Source organism: Trematomus bernacchii, unplaced genomic scaffold (assembly GCF_902827165.1).
Source record: "Trematomus bernacchii unplaced genomic scaffold, fTreBer1.1, whole genome shotgun sequence".
Classification (NCBI taxonomy): Eukaryota; Metazoa; Chordata; class Actinopteri; order Perciformes; family Nototheniidae; genus Trematomus; species Trematomus bernacchii.
This window is the reverse complement of record NW_022987685.1, coordinates 1,097,536-1,118,539: the sequence shown is the minus strand read 5'-3', so window position 1 is coordinate 1,118,539 and position 21,004 is coordinate 1,097,536. Positions and strand designations below refer to the sequence as shown.

The 21,004-nt window shown below is 40.8% G+C and overlaps 1 protein-coding gene and 7 non-coding genes across 8 annotated transcripts in view; 7 read left to right on the top strand and 1 right to left on the bottom strand.

Moving 5' to 3' along the window:
- The window catches only part of m1ap (meiosis 1 associated protein), a 43,774-nt gene extending 27,629 nt beyond the window's left edge, over positions 1-16,145 (bottom strand). The window contains exons 1-3 of the mRNA XM_034136676.1: positions 15,882-16,145; positions 15,596-15,793; positions 9,342-9,513 (exon numbers count right to left, since the gene is read on the bottom strand). Of these exons, the coding sequence (XP_033992567.1) occupies positions 9,342-9,513; positions 15,596-15,793; positions 15,882-16,145 (634 nt within the window). The remainder of the gene's footprint in view (positions 1-9,341; positions 9,514-15,595; positions 15,794-15,881) is intronic.
- On the top strand, positions 1,406-1,477 carry trnaa-cgc. The gene has a single exon. It is a non-coding gene; the product is annotated as a tRNA-Ala (tRNA).
- On the top strand, positions 1,755-1,826 carry trnaa-ugc. Its single transcript has one exon. It is a non-coding gene; the product is annotated as a tRNA-Ala (tRNA).
- On the top strand, positions 2,860-2,931 carry trnaa-cgc. Its single transcript has one exon. It is a non-coding gene; the product is annotated as a tRNA-Ala (tRNA).
- On the top strand, positions 11,820-11,891 carry trnaa-cgc. The gene has a single exon. It is a non-coding gene; the product is annotated as a tRNA-Ala (tRNA).
- Positions 13,950-14,021, top strand: trnaa-cgc. The gene has a single exon. It is a non-coding gene; the product is annotated as a tRNA-Ala (tRNA).
- trnaa-cgc lies at positions 14,310-14,381 on the top strand. The gene has a single exon. It is a non-coding gene; the product is annotated as a tRNA-Ala (tRNA).
- Positions 15,323-15,399, top strand: trnaa-cgc. Its single transcript is given in 2 exon segments — positions 15,323-15,358; positions 15,364-15,399. It is a non-coding gene; the product is annotated as a tRNA-Ala (tRNA).
- Positions 16,146-21,004: the final 4,859 nt, after the last annotated feature.

Sequence of the window (21,004 nt, the reverse complement as noted above, 5' to 3'; positions counted from 1 at the left end):
TCCGAATGCCAGGAAGTATTCTTGGCTCGCTTCTGAAGCAAGATGCTCGGCAGACATGTGCTACCAAGCAAGCGTACTCGCGATTGAGAAACACCCCGTTACTACGAAGCCGGTTCAACCTAACCTGGATATGTTTGAGTTACCTGGCTTACCTAATCCAAAACAAACGCGCTCTCGCTAAACTGTCCTACGACGCTGGTTATCAACTTGTTAACTCAAGCCAGTTTTGCCCTATCTAGTTAGGTGCATGTTCACATGAAAGGGGTGGTATTTGGAGCATTCGACCAATCACAAACATGGACAAGCGTACTGATAGCGCAGCGCGTCATACTTCCTGAATGAAAAGTCAACTATAATTAGACAAATATGAAGACGTTACACTTTAAACATCCATGACTTAAACACTTTATCCAGGACAAAAGCCACATAGCTGCACCTGCAAGGTGAATACAGCTGGTAAAAGAAAAAGTGTTTGAATGCCTACATTAACAGGTTTATGATATCACTGCTCCGTCTAAGACACAATCTGACTTTAATACATTTGACTCGAGTGTTTCGTCAACTTAATGTGTTGCTTAAAATAATACTTCTGCATACAGTATGTGACACTGTGAGTGTTGCACGGCCAGATACGGCTCAAGAAGCTGACTCAGATAAGGAAATATATGATACATTATGATGTGATATGATGTGATATGAATGATAATGGGACACATCGACGTCTGCACTCACAGTGCCGCGGACTGTACGTAATGTTACTTTGATCCGGTTACTTATGTTGTGGCAGATATTTAAGTAAGCTTTCTTAACGCTAATGTTATAATAGTCAGATTGCTCTGAAGATGGGAGGTGATATTCTATTAATTTTCACGTTCACACAGTCAGGTGATTTTTGCCGGCCGTCTTTCCTGCAACGGCAGTTTTTCTGTATTTCCTCTATCCTGTAATATGACTTGATCGCTTTAAACTCTGCACACGGAGATCTGATTGGTCAGCAGGCGGTGCTTTCACTGAGTTGATCTCTTGTCCTGGAACCAAACCTGCTCCGGAGCAGGTTAGCCGTTCAGCATAAGTTACCATGGAGATCTAGCCCGGTAAGAAGTGAACCAGCGTCGTAGGACCGGAAACCCAGAGTTTTCCCTGAAGTTAGCTCGCTAAGCGAAAATCCGGCTTCGTAGTACAGGCCTCAGCTGTAACCTTGCAGAACAGAAGACAACACAACAATAGCACCTCCACTTCTTGCTGCATAGAGTTCAGAAGACACAGTGGTTACCTGTAACTAACTAAAAAATGGCACAACCTTCCCTCCCATCAAAGAATATTTGAAACTTCCCAATTGTCTTTCCAACTCTCAACAATTAACGTAGGGACTCATCGCAGCTTTTCTTCTAAACATTGACACCTGGGGGATGTAGCTCAGTGGTAGAGCGCATGCTTCGCATGTATGCGGTCCTGGGTTCAATCCCCAGCATCTCCACTTCTTGTAAATAACTTAAGAAACAACAAATCACTTCTCAACATACAAGGCTTTTCTACGAGCACTTCAGACACAAAACAAGATAGCGAGTCTGACATGTTGTGACAGCATAACTGTCTCGATGCTTGTTAGCACTGTCTATCAATGTTTCCTTAACCTCCTCTGTCATATAGTGCCCTACTGACAAGATGCATGTAAAACATGCATCTTGTCTAAACGTATTGGTAACATTTGTGACTTGTATCATTTATAGTTGATGGGATCGCTAATATTCAGAGGGGATGTAGCTCAGTGGTAGAGCGCATGCTTTGCATGTATGAGGTCCTGGGTTCAATCCCCAGCATCTCCAGGCCTGACTTTAAAATAGTTTAGGTTATAAAATAATTCCTGTATTTCCTGTGATATATGGAAACAAGCTGTTTATAAAAACATGTTAGAACATTCCTGAGTGTCATACAGTACTAGCTGTCAGGCAAATGCTGTTTTAACAATTGGGTTGTATTCATTAAAATATATTTCACACACAGTGTGTTTGACCTGCTTTGATTAGCCAAACAGAACACAACACTTCAAGGTAATCTCTACATTTTTAACCTCTAGTAGCCCTATGTAAACAAAGGCATTTGCCAACAAAGGCACTGAAATATGATTACTGCATGTTAGAAAACATCCATGTAAACAGTCAAACATGTTAAAAAATATGTTAGGCAAAGGACATACACACACTTGTTTGGCTTTAAGGATAAATGCAATGCACTCAGTAATTTGTTGATGTCTAACAGAAGCTATACTGTGCTCATTATGATCAGAGATTAAAAAAAGAGACCGTTACCAGTATCATTAATACAATATCAAATGATGACATTTTCTGTGGAGAAATTGTGTCACATTGGAATGCAGGAGTTCAAAGCACTGTGACATGAAGCGCTGGTGGCTTTCAAGCCTACAGCATCCCAGTATGTACCATATCAAGATACTATAGATATGGAAAGATGAACTACTCAACATCGGTATGGAGATTTGTCTCAGAGGGAAATGTCTATTTCTGATGATGGAACAACTTTCTAGGAGTGGAATCATTCACATGCGAACCCCTCCTGTGATTCACTGACATTCACACCATTTATAGAATCAGAGATGTGCAGTTTTCAACAAGGCTGCATTCATTAAAGCAGCCTGTTTCTGATCACAGCTGAGTCACTGCAGCTCTGCAATATGTAAAGAAGTCATTGTGTGAAAGATGCCGTCTTGACTGTACATGCAGACACCATATCATTTTGAGAAGAGCTTAGATGCATTCTGCAATATTACTATATCGTTACATAAAGGCTTTTACAGACCATAGATCTGCTGTAAATATCATATTTTACAAGTACTATAGAGGGGATGTAGCTCAGTGGTAGAGCGCGTGCTTCGCATGTATGAGGTCCTGGGTTCAATCCCCAGCATCTCCATTTGGGTAAAAACAGGTAAAGTACAGTAGATAGGAAAGTACAGGCAAATGCATCAAAGTCTGTCTGTAACTCTTGACTTCAGGAAGACATTTGCAATTAGTTTCATAATGTGACAGTAAATCTGGGGCCTGCCCCTTTAAACAAAGACACAACCACTAACAACTGTAAGATGGTTACTTCATTAAATTCCTGTTAATCTCATGTAGGTGATAGGTGTATATGTATCAAAGTGCTGCAAAAAAGGGAAAGCTGGCATCTTTTCCCTGAAAAAGTAAAGACATAGAGATTAGTGGACTATAGGGAGCCTCTTAACTTCTGGAGAAATGATCATGTCAAGGTTACCCTGTGTTTTCTTTACATTTTGTTTTGGTTCAAGCAGGCTCTAGGATGCAGAGAGAGAAAGAGATGCAGCTCAGGGGAGAAAGGCCAGGTGTTCATGGAGACAGTCAGGCGGCAGTCATTTATCACTGTAGCTGCTCCAGACAGTGCTCGTGAGCATGCATGTGTCCGTGCACGTGCAAAGACTGTCCGTCACAGTGTGTGTTCTCTAGTGCGTACGATGACTTTGCAAAAAATAAACTCATGATTCTATTTCGAGAGTTAATAAAAGCTTAGTCTGGTTTGCTTGTGTCAATGTGAGTACAACGTGTGCTTGTGTGAGGCCAAATGGAGAACATTATCCAGAAGCTGCGTTGCTGTATGATGCTTGTTTGGAAAATGACATTGAACAGGACCTTCCTTTGGCACGCAGTATAAAGTTAATATCAGATATATCATTTGCCTCTCATTGTCACTATCGTGTTCAGGAAGGTTCTAAACACTTCACTGATGAACCACAGAATCACATGGAAAACGTGCTGTGTCACCTCTCCCGCTGTATCCGCTTGACAACCTTTGACTTTCACAATCTTTCTGGCAGTTTGGGGACAGACTCTGCTGGAGTCACAGCACAGATGGGGCAATATTTCACCACACGCAGTCTGGCAACTAAAATGATATTTGGGTTGATGCCAGCACTACCGTCACCCACCCCATAATGCAACCTACCAGAGGCTAGATCTGCACATCTACTGATACTGTTATCATGTGTCTGTCACTAAGCTTGCTATTTATCGATCTGATTCTCTCCACTCCGCCCTTTTGCAGCATTTCTTTGTATTTCTTTGGCGCGTTTCCACTACAGCGCGGAGCACGGTTTAAGAGGGCTGTGACGTCAGCGGCCCGTCTTTGGTTGCGTTTCCACTTGGCCTAGTACCAGCCGGCGGGTCCTAATTCACAGTTTTTCTGGCCTCATAAAATCGTGGGTCTAGGGCCAGAGACAACGAGGCTGAGTCGGGCTGAGTATGCTAAACTAGAGAGAGAATCGCTGGCAAGGGGGCTACAACTACAACAAGATGGACATATTTGACCGTGATTTAATTGTAATACACGTTTCAAAATGATGCCGAAGTAACAACATACTGATACCGGTTAGTAAAAACCATGAATTAATGCTTTGACAAGTCTGCAGACAGACGGCAGGCGAAAAACCTTTTAAAATGCGTGTTTTCTAAATGGAGATTGGCTAAGCTAACGCAATATATGCTCCGACCGTCCACACTCACAACAACGGCCTATACAGACATAAATAAAGCAGCGACTGTATTCGCCATGACACAGGCAGTCTGTGGTTTGTACTTGTTTAACTTTTGTCTAGTTTCTGAACATATATGAGGAGCTGTGAGCTCTGAGTGCTAACAGCTAACGGCTGTGTTGTTTTTCTGGGGTTCTCATTGAAGATGACGTCACAGCTCCGCCTACACTGCGTTACTATAGATACTACCCCAGTTCCTAAACTGTAATGGAAATGCGCCATAAAGTGAGCCAGTCCTAACGAGGCCTAGCCATACAGAGCGAGGCCGAGCGAGGCCGTGTAGTGGAAATGCGCCAGTCTCTCTCTTTTCAAAGGCAGGCGTTGTTTCCTCTGCCCTTCTCTGTTCTGCCTTCACCTCTACCTTGTCATTGAGGTCTGACCATTTTATAAAACAACGACTGTTAATTAATTGCATCAACAGAATGCACAAGAGGTCAGCAGACACTAAATACAGCGAAGACTGAAACAAACACCCCCTCAGTAACAACCTTGTTTTTACTTATCCTTCTAACATCCCTTTTTGGCCAGCCAACTTTATTCTTAAAATGCTATATTGCATCATTTCCTCCACAAACTCTGAACTCGATTTCATCATGGGGAATAAGAAAAGAAAAACTCTTCAGCACCGTTTAGTGCGAACGAGCCACATCCCTGGGGAATGCCCAGCTAAAAAAGAAGCTAGTTACTTATAGACCTTACGTTTTGTCTGCAACGGTTATTATCCGTCTGGCTCTTATGACACAGTATCCTACAGTATGTGTCTACCATGTGGAGGAATGCAGTTACAACTACTAGTTATGTAGAAAGTGGACATAAACAAACAGGAAATGCAGGGAGGGAGAGGAGTATGACATGCAACAGCCATGAGAAATGATGCTACTCAAGACATTTGAGTTATTTGGGGTTATCCAATATTGTCAGATTTTAGTATAACTTAAGAGCTGAAACCACAAGGCATTTACATTTTTTACTATGAATCCGAACAATGGGAATAAAGTGCTTTTGCCGCTGTCTCTCCCTAAGGATCCAAAGCATCCAGTGTGGGACAACTTGTCCGATGTTCTTCAGTCAACAACTTGACTGTGAGAAGGAAAACCAAAACCACCAGTGCCATAATCATCTCTGTCTCTCTCTGCTCTGTGACCCATGTCCCTGCTGCTCGAATGTACAACTACATATCAGGCCGGGGATTCAAGGAAACCCTGGCTGAAATTCAACAAAAACAGGATGCTTATCAAGGCGGTGGCTCTTAAGACACTCACACACATGTTTGTGCTTTAATACCCTAACCCTAACCATCACAACTGCATGCGTGGACAACTGTATAGCCATTACCTGAAAGAGCTGTATTTGAGAATGGAAGTGTCTGCATTTTTAGACAAATTCAGGCAATGGCAGGAGACTCCGTTTTTCACACCCTACTCAGGCACCACCCCTCGTCTAAATCAAACCAAGTATTTTCAGTAAGTGAGACCACTTCTGACACAGACTGATCTCCTGTTGTGTGCTACTTGTGTGAAAGGGAAACTCCAGACAATGTACGGACCTGCTTCTCCGGATACAAGGAGTTCATATGAGGAAATAGCTTAAGATCCAACATTAACCTGTCAAACTTAACCCTTAGCACTTAGCAGAAGTGAGGAACACCCAAAATGTTCACACTTTCAAATTAGGAGGCTAAACGAGTTACACGGCTGTCAGGTTTTTGAAAAGTAAGAAATGTGTGTGTTTGTGGCAGTTGACACTTACACATACAAAGTTATGTAATCAATCTTTATTCAAGACAAGAGTTGGGACCACTTTTCTTAGCATGAGGTAAGTGAGTGACGATTAGAGGGAGTTAAAAATGTTTACTTTGTTACAAAAATAAAAATGGATACTCCACCCACTTCCTATAATATACTGCACACCATGGACTTACACAGGGAGCTCAAATAAAGAGTCTGGTGTTCAGTGAGACGTATTTGCTGCACAGAGCATTCCCTCCCAGCATCTGACACACACGGAGACTATTAAGATTCCACAACGCACCCAGATTCCAGAAATTGCCAGAATAAACATTGCTCCATAAATATCAGCGTATTAGATTTGCTGTATTACTTACACATGTCTTAAAATTACAAAGTGATTTACAAATTGAGGGAATAAACCGGACATATTTTAAATAGTAAACTGTCATTTTGAGCAGTTTTGTATCTACTCTTGTGGGTTACACCCCAACTGCAGGTATTTTAACTATTTGTTGGCCATGTCAATTTTCACTAGTGTAGCAGTAGCTTAAAAACACAATTTCATGACCTTTATAGCATTCAGAAATACTGAGTACAAATCACACAGGCCAGACAGCTAAACTTCTTATCTTTGATTTAACCCAGCTTCAGTCTTCAGCCTGATGAACTCTCAGGTCAATAGGGGTTCTTGGACGTAGCACTGACCCCATTTGATGTTCTCACAGAACTTCATCCAAAGCAGGGGTGTCAAACTCAAGGCCCGGGGGCCAAATCCGGCCAAATTGGCCTTTTTCTCATAAATAGATTTTCTTTTCAAAATGTCACTTCTCTTTTTCAAAATGTCACAATCAATGTTTTTCCAGAATGTGGCTTTTCTTTTTAAATCATTTTGTGACATTCTCACTGAAGAGACTTGCAATTATTTGCCCTAGACTTCTGCTTTCAGACGTAGTTAATTAAGAAGTTATTTCCCTATCCGATAATAATCCAATGCAGAGGCAATAATGTAATATAATACATTAGTTTATATATATTCAATATTTATATATGTCTTTTTATATAGTCTTAAAGTTACAACCGGCCCTTTGAGTGCAACCATAATGCTGATGTGGCCCGTGATAAAATTGAGTTTGACATCCCTGATCCAAAGTATTTGTGGTTTTACTCTAAGTAATGTCCCGGACTGATATAAAATATAGAGCACAATCAGGGCGATAGTTTTCATGCAAATCATATGGTCCTATAGGTTTAACTGCATATATTACTAAGCCAATTACTACAGCAAACAAAAAAGGAAGATTATAATAAGAAAATCTGTCAGGGATGTTTTTTTTTAAGTCCTTCTGTCTGTCATCAACATTCTGGAAAAAACTTGCCTGATTTTTATGAAAACTTAGTGGAAGGGTGTTACATGGGCACAGGAAGAGCCCCAAAAATGGTGAAGCAGATCTGAATCACAGGGCGGATACACCAACGTCTCTTTAATTTCACCACATTGCGAGATACGACATTTGTGTTGCAATTATGAAATATCTGAAAACATTTTCCATGTCTCCGATTTCAATCATTTTAGATTTATTAGGAAACACAGAATATGCCTATTGAAACTGACACCTCTGTCACACAGGAACAAAAAACACCCATACTTTGAGTGAATCTGACTAAGTAGAGAAGCCTTCTACATGCTTTTACGACCAATAACAATGTGTTTGGAGATGTTATGGTCGAATCAATAATGTTTCTCCACTGTGGAAAGAACTGTTTTTAATAACGCAGCTTTATGTGGGACAGCAGTGGTCTCGTAGCACGCTGCTGTTGACGGAATGGAGAGAGTGTGGGCTGTAGTATCAAAGAGCTGGAGACTGTTATGTTTGAACCACTCAGGGCGGTAAACACTTGGAGGAACACAGTGATCTGGTCCCAGCAGCTAAGAGGGTGCAGGCATCCTCAATATCATCACACTGTGGTAGCAACATAACAACGTCTCCAAGGCTCTATTCCAAACATTTCTTTGTTAAATATAATTGCTTTTTTATTGAAACTGGAGAGAGACAGGAATAGGCATCACTCATATCTATCCAGGAATACAATAAAAACAAAGGAAAGTGAAATAGAGTAGCTGCAGAAGAAATAAATACAGATTGTTTTCCTACTATCCAGAATAAACACCCTTTTTCTTCCAAATGATGTTGAAATCAAGCCAAAGGGTCCTTAACAAACGTCCTGAGAACTACAATTATCTAGTAAAACTACATTAAAACTGGATACTATCTGCTTTTAACACAAATGTGTCCTAATATACTTTATGTCACTCACAAATGGCATCCCATTCACTGTAACAGCAGATTTATTTCACCAAAACAACATCCAAGCAAGTTTAGTGTAGAGAAGAGGGTCACATCTGCGGTATTTCACTTTCAATTTGAGTCAAAAATAACCACGAGGAGGTGAAGACAAACAAGGCGGGATTACATAACTGACATAACTGTGCCAGGTGAGATAAAGCTCATTAATACCCAGACACTTCTGAGAAAAACAAAGTTGCTGTTAGTTCAGTGTTTATCACCGTGGAATGAATACTTCAGATGGTGCATTAATATATTTTCTCCACAGACTCCACTGCCTGTGTTTACCCTCTCTTACACTTGCTCTCATTTTCCTCTCCTCCCTCCCCCTGCGTGTTTTTCTCTCGCTTTCTATTTCTCTCCGTCTCCTCTTTCCCTCCCCTTCATTTCCATCCCAATACTCTCTGCACTCTCCACTTATTCAGACCTCACCACTTGAACCTTCGTGTAATTACAAAGAGTGGCATATCATTATGGAGTTTCTGAGAGGATTGGGAAATGTTTGGATTGAAGCCAACTTCTATAATTTGTGAAATGTGTCCCGAGTGTTGACTGCAGATATGTAACTAACGGTAAAACATGCAGTGTGATAAATGGGGCACCGCTACACAACTCTAGTGAAGATGAATAAGAAAGCGCAGGGGGAGAGTACTGTGGAAGGTGAGGGGGGAGACAAAGGAAAGTGTGTGTGTAAATCTCTACCTTCAGTCTCAGTGTGTGTGTCTTCAGGTGAGGGGTTGTCCTGGCCCCATTCTGCCGCACTGTAGATCTGAACCACCAGGAGCCGCTTCAGTGACACCAGGTCGGCGTCTTTGAGCCCCTTCTCCAGCTGACGAACAACACCCCTCCCTGGCTGGCTGGTCACCACAGTCACCTGTCAATATAGCAGAGAGTAATGCAAAAAATACCCCAGCAAATCTAAAATACAAATGATTTAACTCAAATGAGAACAGTTAAACTCCATAATATCTAACATTTCGGCATTATATGTTCAAAAAAGGACTACACTTAGTTTAATATTTTGTTAAGTTGTGTTCCAATTGCTACCACACATTATACTAAGTGTTCCCAACAATTTTCAAACCCAAAGAAAGGTGATTCAAAGTAATGCATTTCATTTTGTCTCCTGTAATGGCAGTGTATTGCCTTTACACATGCTCCAGCATTGTAGTTTTCTGCCAAAAAGTGTTCATATATGACTTTTTAGTAAGTTTAAGGCCACATTTTTACAAGCTTTTTTTAGATCTTGGTAGTTTTTAACTATACATTTGACCGGATGAAGGATTTTAGTAATCAAAGGCCTGAATACTTGAATTTATCAGGGAAACAAGATGTCTCGCTTCAGATTAAAGAGGAGAGTTAACACTGTTGCTCCTTATTAACTACAATAAAAAACCTCAAAGCATTTACAATTTTAATATTATTAAGTCACATTCCTCCCCACAACTCCTTCCTAAACTCCCACTTCTGAAATGTTACAGCTGGCGTTATGAAAGATGGACTTTGTGTTTGAAGCTGTCATATGTTCAAAAGAACAAGCCACAACATCACCACAGCAAAGCATTCTTTGGGACTGACTGTTGAGTTTCTTTTGTACTTTAGAGACGTGACATACAGTTAATTACTGTTACTAAATTAAACACATGATGTAAGCACCGCTGTCAAAGTCTGAGTCAAGCAAACTCCCTCTAACTGAAAAGTGGCACACTATATGTTATAATGACAAAGCTCCACACTGAAATTATGTTTTCATGAGATAAACAACTTTAACTGCCATCTTAACATATGATCTGAAATGTTAATGTTTTCTGTGACTGAGCTATTATTATCTCACGGTCATGGTGCCGGGAATAAACAAAACAGCTGGTGATGCTGTACATTTTCTAGTTATCCAAATTATTTTCATAATGAATATTTCTGCTGTAAGAGCGTATTTAAATAGGCACTCAGTATGTCTAATGACGGAAAGAGATGATATTAGTTTCCTGTTGCATTTACATGTCTAATGGGGGGAAACCGATAAACTAATGTCCCTACAGTACTTCCTAAATCCCATTAACAGTAAATGATGATTATAATGGGATTATTGATGGGTTCTGCTCTCGCTTCCTGCTGTTTGGCCAAAAGCAGAATCTGCTGCTGACATCCACACACATATGAATGCTTAAAACATATGTATGAATCAGGACATGTATTGAGTAAGTGGATCACACACACACACACACACACACACACACACACACACACACACACACACACACACACACACACACACACACACACACACACACACACACACACACACACACACACACACACACACACACACACACACACACACACACACACACACACACACACACACACACACACACACACACACACACACACACACACACACACACAGAGCCCTGTCTCTGCTTAGTGTCTCCCTCTGTCTCCTAATGGTGCTATTCATATCTGCTGCTGTCGGAAACAGTGGCTCTTAAATGTAATCATCTGTCCAGAGCTTCCTAATAAAGCTGGTCGGATTTGAGGAATCCTTGTCAACAACCCAGCGCCTTGTACCCAGAGGACATGTTGAAAATTAAAAAAGAAAGACTGACTCAGTTTGCTGCCCATATGTCCAACATTTAAATGTAACAAATGGGCAGTCTTATTAATGCCGATATTCCTTCACCCCTAAACTTTTCAGACATGTGTTATTTTGTGGTTGTGTCTTATGTTGTTAGCCTGGAACAAGTTCAAAGCTGCATTTGAAGGACATAACATAAATAGGAATTAAAAGTGCTGTATCAAAGTGACAGCTATGGGCTTTAATTTATGTCAAAATTCTGTCCACTTTGATCATAAAGAAGTGGTGTACAAAATGAGGGGAAACAAATAAGATGAGGGAACAATGTTATCATAGACTGTACAAGACAACAACTCTTAATGATTTAATGCTACTTCACCACACCAACAAACTCCTTTTCCCTACATTACATTAAGCTCAAGGATTAAATATCATAGGGGTCTGTTCAGTCAGTGCTGGTCTGAAGTGGGGATCATCCTTCATAATAAATCTGTAAAGAAAATAAATATATTTCATAGAATTTACTTCCTGTAAAAAGCTGTGCAAAACTCAAAGGTTTGTTTGGTCTTAGATTGTTGGTTGTGTTTGTTCTTCTCAAATACAGAGGGGATGTAGCTCAGTGGTAGAGCGCATGCTTCGCATGTATGAGGTCCTGGGTTCAATCCCCAGCATCTCCACTTCTTGTAAAAGACACTAGAAGCAACAATTGTTGTATCAACATAACAGGATTTCTACTTAACCTCCTTTGTCAGACAACACCCCAACAGGTAATATATTTGTAAAAACTTGTTTACTTCCATTTCCTATACATAACATAAAAGTTGGAATAAGGAGGGGGTGTAGCTCAGTGGTAGAGCGCATGCTTTGCATGTATGAGGTCCTGGGTTCGATCTCCAGCTTCTCTATCTGATATGCTTATACAAAACACACAGAGAGCATCTTTAGACCAGAGGCCTGTACTATGAATCCAGTTCAACATACCCTGGATATGTTTGAGTTAGCTGTCTTACCTAATCCAAAACAAATGCGCTCTCGCTAAGCGAGAAGGCTTCTTATCAACTCGGTAACTCAAGCCAGGGTTTCTCTGTCCGGCTGAGTGCGCGTTCACAGGAAAGGGGCGGGGCTAGCAACATTTGATCAATCACAAACATGGGCCGTTTCTCAATGTCGAGTATACCTGCTGCAGAGCCACTATTTCAAGTATACTACGTCATCGAGTGGCGCCGAATGCTGGGCATTTAACATGCATTTAAACAGTCCTTCGGCGCCACTCGATGACGTAGTATACTTGAAATAGTGGCTCTGCAGCAGGTATACTCGACATTGGGTGCGTTTCACTTCGGTTAAATGGATTCCTTGCGTCCCTCACTTGCGTTGTTTCCCTGCGACTAGTCCCTCCCACCAGGGAAGCATGGAGAGACGCAAGGAAACCATGAGAAGCAGGGAAATGGGGGCGAGTGTGTGAGGATTTCACCGGAGGATGGTCTGGAAGTTCCTCGATTATCGCTCCTCCGTTATCGCTCCTCGATCCTCAGTCCTTTGGCACAAATAAGGCCACTGGGACGCTACTCAAGATGGCGCAGACAAATCAACTTCCGATGATACCGAGACCGAGGAGTGAGGAAATGAAAAATAAGAGAAGTGAAATGCACCCATTGAGAAACGGCGTACTGACAGCGCAGCGTCATACTTCCTGAATGAAAAGTAAACTATAATATTAGACATATGAAGAAGTTAAACTTTAAACATCCATGACTTAAACACTTTATCCAGGATAAAAGCCACATAGCTGCACCTGCAAGGTGAATACAGCTGGTAAAAGAAAAAGCGTTTGAATGCGTACATTAACAGGTTTATGATATCACTGCCCCGTCCAAGACACGAGTGGATCTGACTTTAATTACATTTGACTCAAGTGTTTCGTCAACTTAATGTGTTCTGCATACAGTATGTGACACTGTAAGTGTTCCACGGCCAGATACGGCTCAAGAAGCTGACTTCTTGAGCTGACTGTATATGATACATTATGATGTGATATGAATGATAATGGGACACATCGACGTCTGCACTCACAGTGCCGCGGACTGTACGTAATGTTACTTTGATCCGGTTACTTATGTTGTAGCAGATATTTAAGTAAGCTTTCTTAACGCTAATGTTATTTTAGTCAGATTGCTCTGAACATGGGAGGTGATATTCTATAAATGTTCACGTTCACACAGTCAGTTGATTTTTGCCGGCTGTCTTTCGTGCAACGGCAGTTTAAACTGTATTTCCTTTATCCTGTAATATGACTTTGATCGCTTTAAACTCCGCACACGGAGATCTGATTGGTCAGCAGGCGGTGCTTTCACTGAGTTGATCTCTTGTCCTGGAACCAAACCTTAGCCGTTCAGCATAAGTTACCATGGAGATCTAGCCCGGTAAGAAGAGAACCAGCGTCGTAGGACCGGAAACCCAGAGTTTTCCCTGAAGTTAGCTCGCTAAGCGAATATCCGGCTTCGTAGTACAGGCCTCAGCTGTAACCTTGCAGAACAGAAGACAACACAACAATAGCACCTCCACTTCTTGCTGCATAGAGTTCAGAAGACACAGTGGTTACCTGTAACTAACTAAAAAAATGGCACAACCTTCCCTCCCATCAAAGAATATTTGAAACTTCCCAATTGTCTTTCCAACTCTCAACAATTAACGTAGGGACTCATCGCAGCTTTTCTTCTAAACATTCACACCTGGGGGATGTAGCTCAGTGGTAGAGCGCATGCTTCGCATGTATGAGGTCCTGGGTTCAATCCCCAGCATCTCCACTTCTTTTAAATAACATAAGAAACAACAAATCACGTCTCAACATACGAGGCTTTTCTAAGAGCACTTCAGACACAAAACAAGATAGCGAGTCTGACATGTTGTGACAGTTGCCTAACAGCATAACTGTCTCGATGCTTGTTAGCACTGTCTATCAATGTTTCCTTAACCTCCTCTGTCATATAGTGCCCTACTGGGAAGTTGCATGTAAAACATGCATCTTGTCTAAACGTATTGGTAACATTTGTGACTTGTATCATTTATAGTTGATGGGATGGCTAGTATTCAGAGGGGATGTAGCTCAGTGGTAGAGCGCATGCTTCGCATGTATGAGGTCCTGGGTTCAATCCCCAGCATCTCCAGGCCTGACTTTAAAATAGTTCAGGTTATAAAATAATTCCTGTATTTCCTGTGATATATGGAAACAAGCTGTTTATAAAAACATGTTAGAACATTCCTGAGTGTCATACTAGCTGTCAAGCAAATGCTGTTTTAACAATTGTGTTGTATTCATTAAAATATATTTCACACACAGTGTGTTTGACCTGCTTTGATTAGCCAAACAGAACACAACACTTCAAGGTAATCTCTACATTTTTAACCTCTAGTAGCCCTATGTAAACAAAGGCATTTGCCAACAAAGGCACTGAAATATGATTACTGCATGTTAGAAAACATCTGATATGCTTGTGCTTGTATAAAACACACACAGAGAATCTTTTGACCAGCTGTGACCTTGCCGAACAGAAGAGAACACAACAATAGCACCTCTACTTCTTGCTGCATAGAGTTCAGAAGATACTGTAGTTACTTGCAACTAACTAGCAAATGACACAACCTTCCCTCCCATCAAAGCATATTTGAATCTTTCCAACTCCCTAACAGTTAACATAGGGACTCAGCGCAACTTTTCTTCTAAACATTGACACCTATTTACATGGAGATGTAGCTCATTTATGAGGTCCTGGGTTCATCAAAGCATATTTGAATATTTCCAATTTGTCAACATATGTCTTGTGTTTACTTGCAGATGCCACTCGTAACTAGGGTTGGGAACCGAAACTCGGTTCCAGATGAGAATCTATAAGAAAATGCCCATTGTACCCATACAAAATACACAATTTAGGTTCTGCTTAACGGTTCCTAAACGCGGTAGACCCTGTATTCCACCGGGTCCGTCTGCGCCGCGGTGACCCGGTGGAATACAAGGTAAGGGCGGACGGGGAATCGATAAGAACCGGAATCGGAATCGATACATTTCAAACAATACCCATCCCTACTCGTAACATAAAAGTTGAAATAAGGAGGGGTAGCTCAGTGGTAGAGCACATGCTTCGCATGTACAGGATGAGGTCCTGGGTTCAATCCCCAGCATCTCCACACATGGAGGCCAGAATGAACAGAGCTCAGGTGAATGAGAATTGCTCAGTACTGTACTCAACAACAGTTTCTAAACTATTTAGTTTTAGTTTTTAAAAGCTTTATAGCGGTTGTTTAGCTTACTTTTTTCACAGTGTGTGATTCAGAAATAAGAAATAGTTTTCTTGTTGTGATGATTGTGCATGAAGAGGGTCACCTCCACAGATATGTTGTTGCTGGCCTGGATGCCAGTGCCGGTGTGTCTGATGTACTGCTTGAACTGCTGCAGACTGTCCAGCACCGCCCGACGCAGCAGCTCTCCTCCTCTGGCTGCTCCTCTGACGCATCCTTCACCTGGAATAGACCTCAGCTCCTCCACACAGGAACGCAGCCTGGCCAGGTTACCACGGACCTGCTACAGATACAGAGGGAAGAAGACAAAGGAATAAAAGTGTGACATAAAGTGAAAGCAGCATAAAACACGTAACTTTGATCTATCTTACCACAAACGGGAGAAGACATTCCTGCTGCCTGCTGATGGCGTACAGGCTGAGCAGCGGTATCCTGCAGGGGCCGTCCAGACTGCATGCCAGGGACAGGAAGTTCTCCAGAGCATCACAGAGCACCATGCATGTCTCTGACCACCAGGGGGGCAGTGCCTCCACGATCAGGATCCTGGCTGGTTGCCGCGTAAACGAGGAGGACCAGTAAACCGAGTTACCAGAGTTGGAGGAGACCACAGGTCTCTTTCTGTTGTCCATTGACATCTGAAAGCACAGCATACAACAGTGGTCAATAACATAATAAACAGCAGATACCTTTTTTCCATTCGATTTGCATACAATTCAAATACATGTCCTGTATCAACATGCACTGTCGTCAACATTATAGCACATTAGCTGTAGTTATTATCATGAGCAGTAAGCCCCTCTGTAAATAGAACACGAATAAATAGGATATGATAAAGATGGAAATTATGTAAGAATCTAGGTTAGAAATGGTTGTGTTTTCACATAACCCAGGGGCTTTTCCTGACTTCTGAAGAGGTATATGTAACAACTCAATTAGGTTGTGTGCACTAATGACTAAAATAGTGAAAATTAGACTTTCAAAATCTGTTTTGGCCAGAAAGTTGTAATGGAACTTTGCCTAATCCAAAAGTAAATAGATGCTTTTCCCCCTGAGATTCACAAGCGTCATCAGATGGAAGTCCCACTGTTATAACGCAAGAATCAGTCAACAGGGGGGATGTGGCCAGAGGGACGGGAAGGGGAAAACCCCTCACGCCTTAGAGTCAATCAAGCTGTCATTATGAATGTATGTCTGTGTGAATCTGTCTTTGATCACCATCATCATCATCATTACTGAAGGGAAAACCCTAATTTACCAACCGCCATTCTGACACACATCAGTACAATTAGTCATTTAGTTTCCACACCTCAGCGGGTGAGAACACACAAGAAAATCTATGGGTTTTGACATATTGGTTAGGCAAAATATGTGATTTGAATCAACTTTGATTAATAGACTGACACATTATAAAAGTGGTCATGACCTGCAGTCCTAGACACAACTATCTTGAAGCATAATGCCTCAGAGATAAATTGAACACCTAACTTATTTGTGTAATTATTCTAAGCTCAACAGCTTTACAAAAGGGGAGCTTCTTCACACAAGCAACATTTTTAATCAACCTGTTTCCAAGGTTTTCTTATGAACATCATTTCAAAGCATTTAAAAGGGCATATTTTGTTTACAAGTTCCCTTTCATATTTGAGTGAAGAATTCATTTAAAGAGGATGGGATGTTTCAACTTTCTGTCATCATGTTGCTCTTCATCAGCCACTGGGCCTGCCTTACATCATTCGCCTGTCAGGGTTTAAACACATCACACACAAACAGTCATACCCTCCTGCTCATCCCCATAATCTGTGAGCAAGAACAAGACTGACGCACGATGCCAGATTTGAACTCCAAATATAAGTGTAAAAGGACATGTCTTGTTGAAAACACCTGAAGGTTCTGACTGCGTTTATTTATTGACAGAACCAATCCCTTCCGATCAAAAGCCAAGTGCTGTTTATCACCCAAGCTATAACATCAAATGTCCTGAACCCTGGATATCTTCACAGGAAGGGGGCTAATTTACCGGTAAAAATTGGTATATTCTGTAAAAGTCAGTAAGACGTTTGATCTTGGGCCTTTCTCATCTTTTTCTGACTCACTTCTTCTCTTGTCCTCACCCCCCAGATCACACATATTTCCTCTTCACACCTTTGATCTTATATAACCTGTTAGCCCACTTTAAACATAGATAAAGTAAATCAGATTCAGTCCAGTACCTTAATAATATAGCTTCTGTTTGCAACATCTGTATTGAATTGGTGTCTGTTCAACTGCATTTCTATGACCATGACAGACTTATCAAAACGTTTTACAGTATGATTGTACACTTAAACACTACATCACAGTCATACCATCATTAATCAAATAGACAGGCTTATAACCTTAATTTTACTCTGTATAAAACATCAGGTAGTCAATTTCTACCAAATGAACCTGATTGATTTACAATGTGTATAATGGTTGGCTGTGTTTTGTTCAATACAGCCATTATAGGTTTCTACCAAACACTCACACATACTTCATATTTCTTTAATGTGACTGGATTTAAGTGTTAAATGTGTATGCATATGTGTGATTATTCATGCTGACCAAGTGTCTACGCATAATACGCATCACAATCAAGTTGTATAAATTGACTGACAGTGTCTAAAACTAATGAAAACAGAGCAGCATTAAATAAGAGATAATACATGTTTTAAAAAGAGTGGATAAAGAGCTTAAAGTAGGCCTAAAAAACGTAATTGACTTGATGGTTATCAAACGTATTGTATATAAACAGTCAGTTTAGAACTTTAGATCATTAGATCAACGTCATCAGGTGTTTGCGGAGTTTAGCAAACATAACCTACCTGTTAGCGTTAGCTTACCTTAGCTAGGTCTCTCCTCCTTAGCTGCCTTCTGCTGGAATATTTAGCGGTATATAAACGCAGTGAATATCAAATATTCTTGAAAGTATCCACGGATAAGTTTGGCCAAGGAAAAACAACAAACGTTATCTGATAATTATACAAGGGGCTAACTTTCCTAGCTAGCAAGCTAACACTAGCCTCCGCTAACCTAGGGCTAACTAGCTGTAAATAACTACGGTCTCGAGCTGATTCTGTCTTTCTGCGCGTGGCTCACGGACCGTTATGCAGACGTAAATACAAACATTGCTTATGGGTAAGTTAGTTTACTCCTTAAAATACTTTGTAAACACACGTTGTCTCAATATCTATCTATCTATCTATCTATCTATCTATCTATCTATCTATCTATCTATCTATCTATCTATCTATCTATCTATCTATCTATCTATCTATCTATTTATCTATCTATCTATCTATCTTTCTTTTCATAAATGTACATAGCAGTCATATGTTTATCTTTAGCTCTGTTTAGCTTTATTGTCCTTACTATTTGTGTGTATTAACATGAAGAGCAACTCAAAAAAGAAAAGCTAATTCATGTTTCCAGTTTCCTTTGTAACATTAATGGAGAATAATAACACAAAGTTGTATGGTGAATTCACAGATCATGTCCAGAGGGCTGCACTGTAATTGCATCAGGCAGATTTGAAGGTAAGGTCATTTTTCACAGTATCTATTAACAAAGGCTTACATGTACCATATTGATGAATCTGCAACTATTTTATAACTGATACATTGTTTAAGTAATCTTTTAAGCAAAGCTGGCAATCATTTTTCCAGCTTTTCATGTGTGAGACTTGGGCCTCTAAAATGTGTGCTGGACATTTTTCAATATTTTCTGACATTGTATTGCCCAAATAAACAATCAATTCATTGAGATGATAACTGAATAAAAATACTTTAAACAATATTAATCATTTAAGTGAGCCCGAGATATTGTCGTATACAAAAGGAAGACACCTGCCCTGAAACAAGCCCATAACACCGACCACAAGTTTCTCTCTTGATGTGAGAAAGGAGGGGGGAAACCACATACGTTTTTAGAAATGTGTACGCTTCTAAACTTTTTAATGTTGTCCTGTCCTCCTTTCATATGTTTATTATAGAAATAAAAAAATGATGAATAGAAAAAGATAAATGAGGGGCCATGAAGTGCAGGAACTTGCAGGGACAGAATAGAGGAGTGATATGGAAATGTGTCCCTGATGGTTGGTCTGCTCTTTTTAAATGCTTTCTGGCAATCAGTGTAGTGGTGTATTGTGTGTGTGTGTGTGTGTGTGTGTGTGTGTGTGTGTGTGTGTGTGTGTGTGTGTGTGTGTGTGTGTGTGTGTGTGTGTGTGTGTGTGGTGTGTGTGTGTGTGTGTGTGTGTGTGTGTGTGTGTGTGTGTGTGTGTGTGTGTGTGTGTGTGTGTGTGTGTGTGTGTGTGTGTGTGTGTGTGTGTGTGTATTTGTATTTGAGACCTTTAGGAGATGTAGCTACCATCATGATGTGAATCAAATTTTCGGTGGGAAATACTTTTTTTGATGTATGTGTGTGGAGTATGAAGGGGTTTTGCTGTACTGTGGTCTGTGTAAGAGGCTTTGGTGAATGCTGGGTTGAGAAATCACTCTCTCTCTTTCACACACATGTCACTTTGTCAGGGTGTATGATGTAGACATGAAGAGATGTGGAACATCTGCTTGAGGAAGATAAGATGAGGTGTGTGTGTGTGTGTTTATTTGCGATGGAAAAATAAGTTCTGCCAACTCTCTGTACCTGGCAAAATCATTTCCAGATGAATCTGTGCCCAGTGGAAGTTGATCTGACTTGAAAGCACAGCCTGTGTGTGTGTGTGTGTGTGTGTGTGTGTGTGTGTGTGTGTGTGTGTGTGTGTGTGTGTGTGTGTGTGTGTGTGTGTGTGTGTGTGTGTGTGTGTGTGTGTGTGTGTGTGTGTGTGTGTGTGTGTGTGTGTGTGTGTTGTGTGTGTGTGTGTGTGTGTGTGTGTGTGTGTGTGTGTGTGTGTGTGTGTGTGTGTCACCAAATGATCAAAGCTTAATGTTTCCGGTTGGCCGGTGTCTAAGGAAATTTCACTTCCACAGTTATGATGCTTAAGGGAACTGGCAATTCTCCTTATTTCACAAATCCTCACTCGTGAACAGGTTTACACCTTTAAGAACAGCAACACTTGTGATCCATTTTGATAATCCAACAATCAGGAGAGTAACGTTTTACCTAAAAATGGCCAGCCTCTCAAATGTGGAGTTTCCCTGATTTTATCTGTGATATAGAATCAAAAAGTGAATATCTTTTGGTTTTGGACTGATTTACAATACGTTTAAAGACATTACCTTGGACTTTGAGACACTGGGATGTTCACTTCCAGCTGATTTATGACCTTTTATAGACCACAATTAATACATAATGAAAAGCCCTACCACCTGGTCTCATAGTTTTTCCTCTGTCTTTTATTCAGTTTCTTTTTCCTCCTCCTATACACCCCACCGTCAGTGCTTTAAGGTCTAATTTAATCCGTAATATACACGCTGTGCATTAGATTAACACAGAAATGCATAGATTTCACTACGAGGATCTTCCACTTATACGGTTTTTG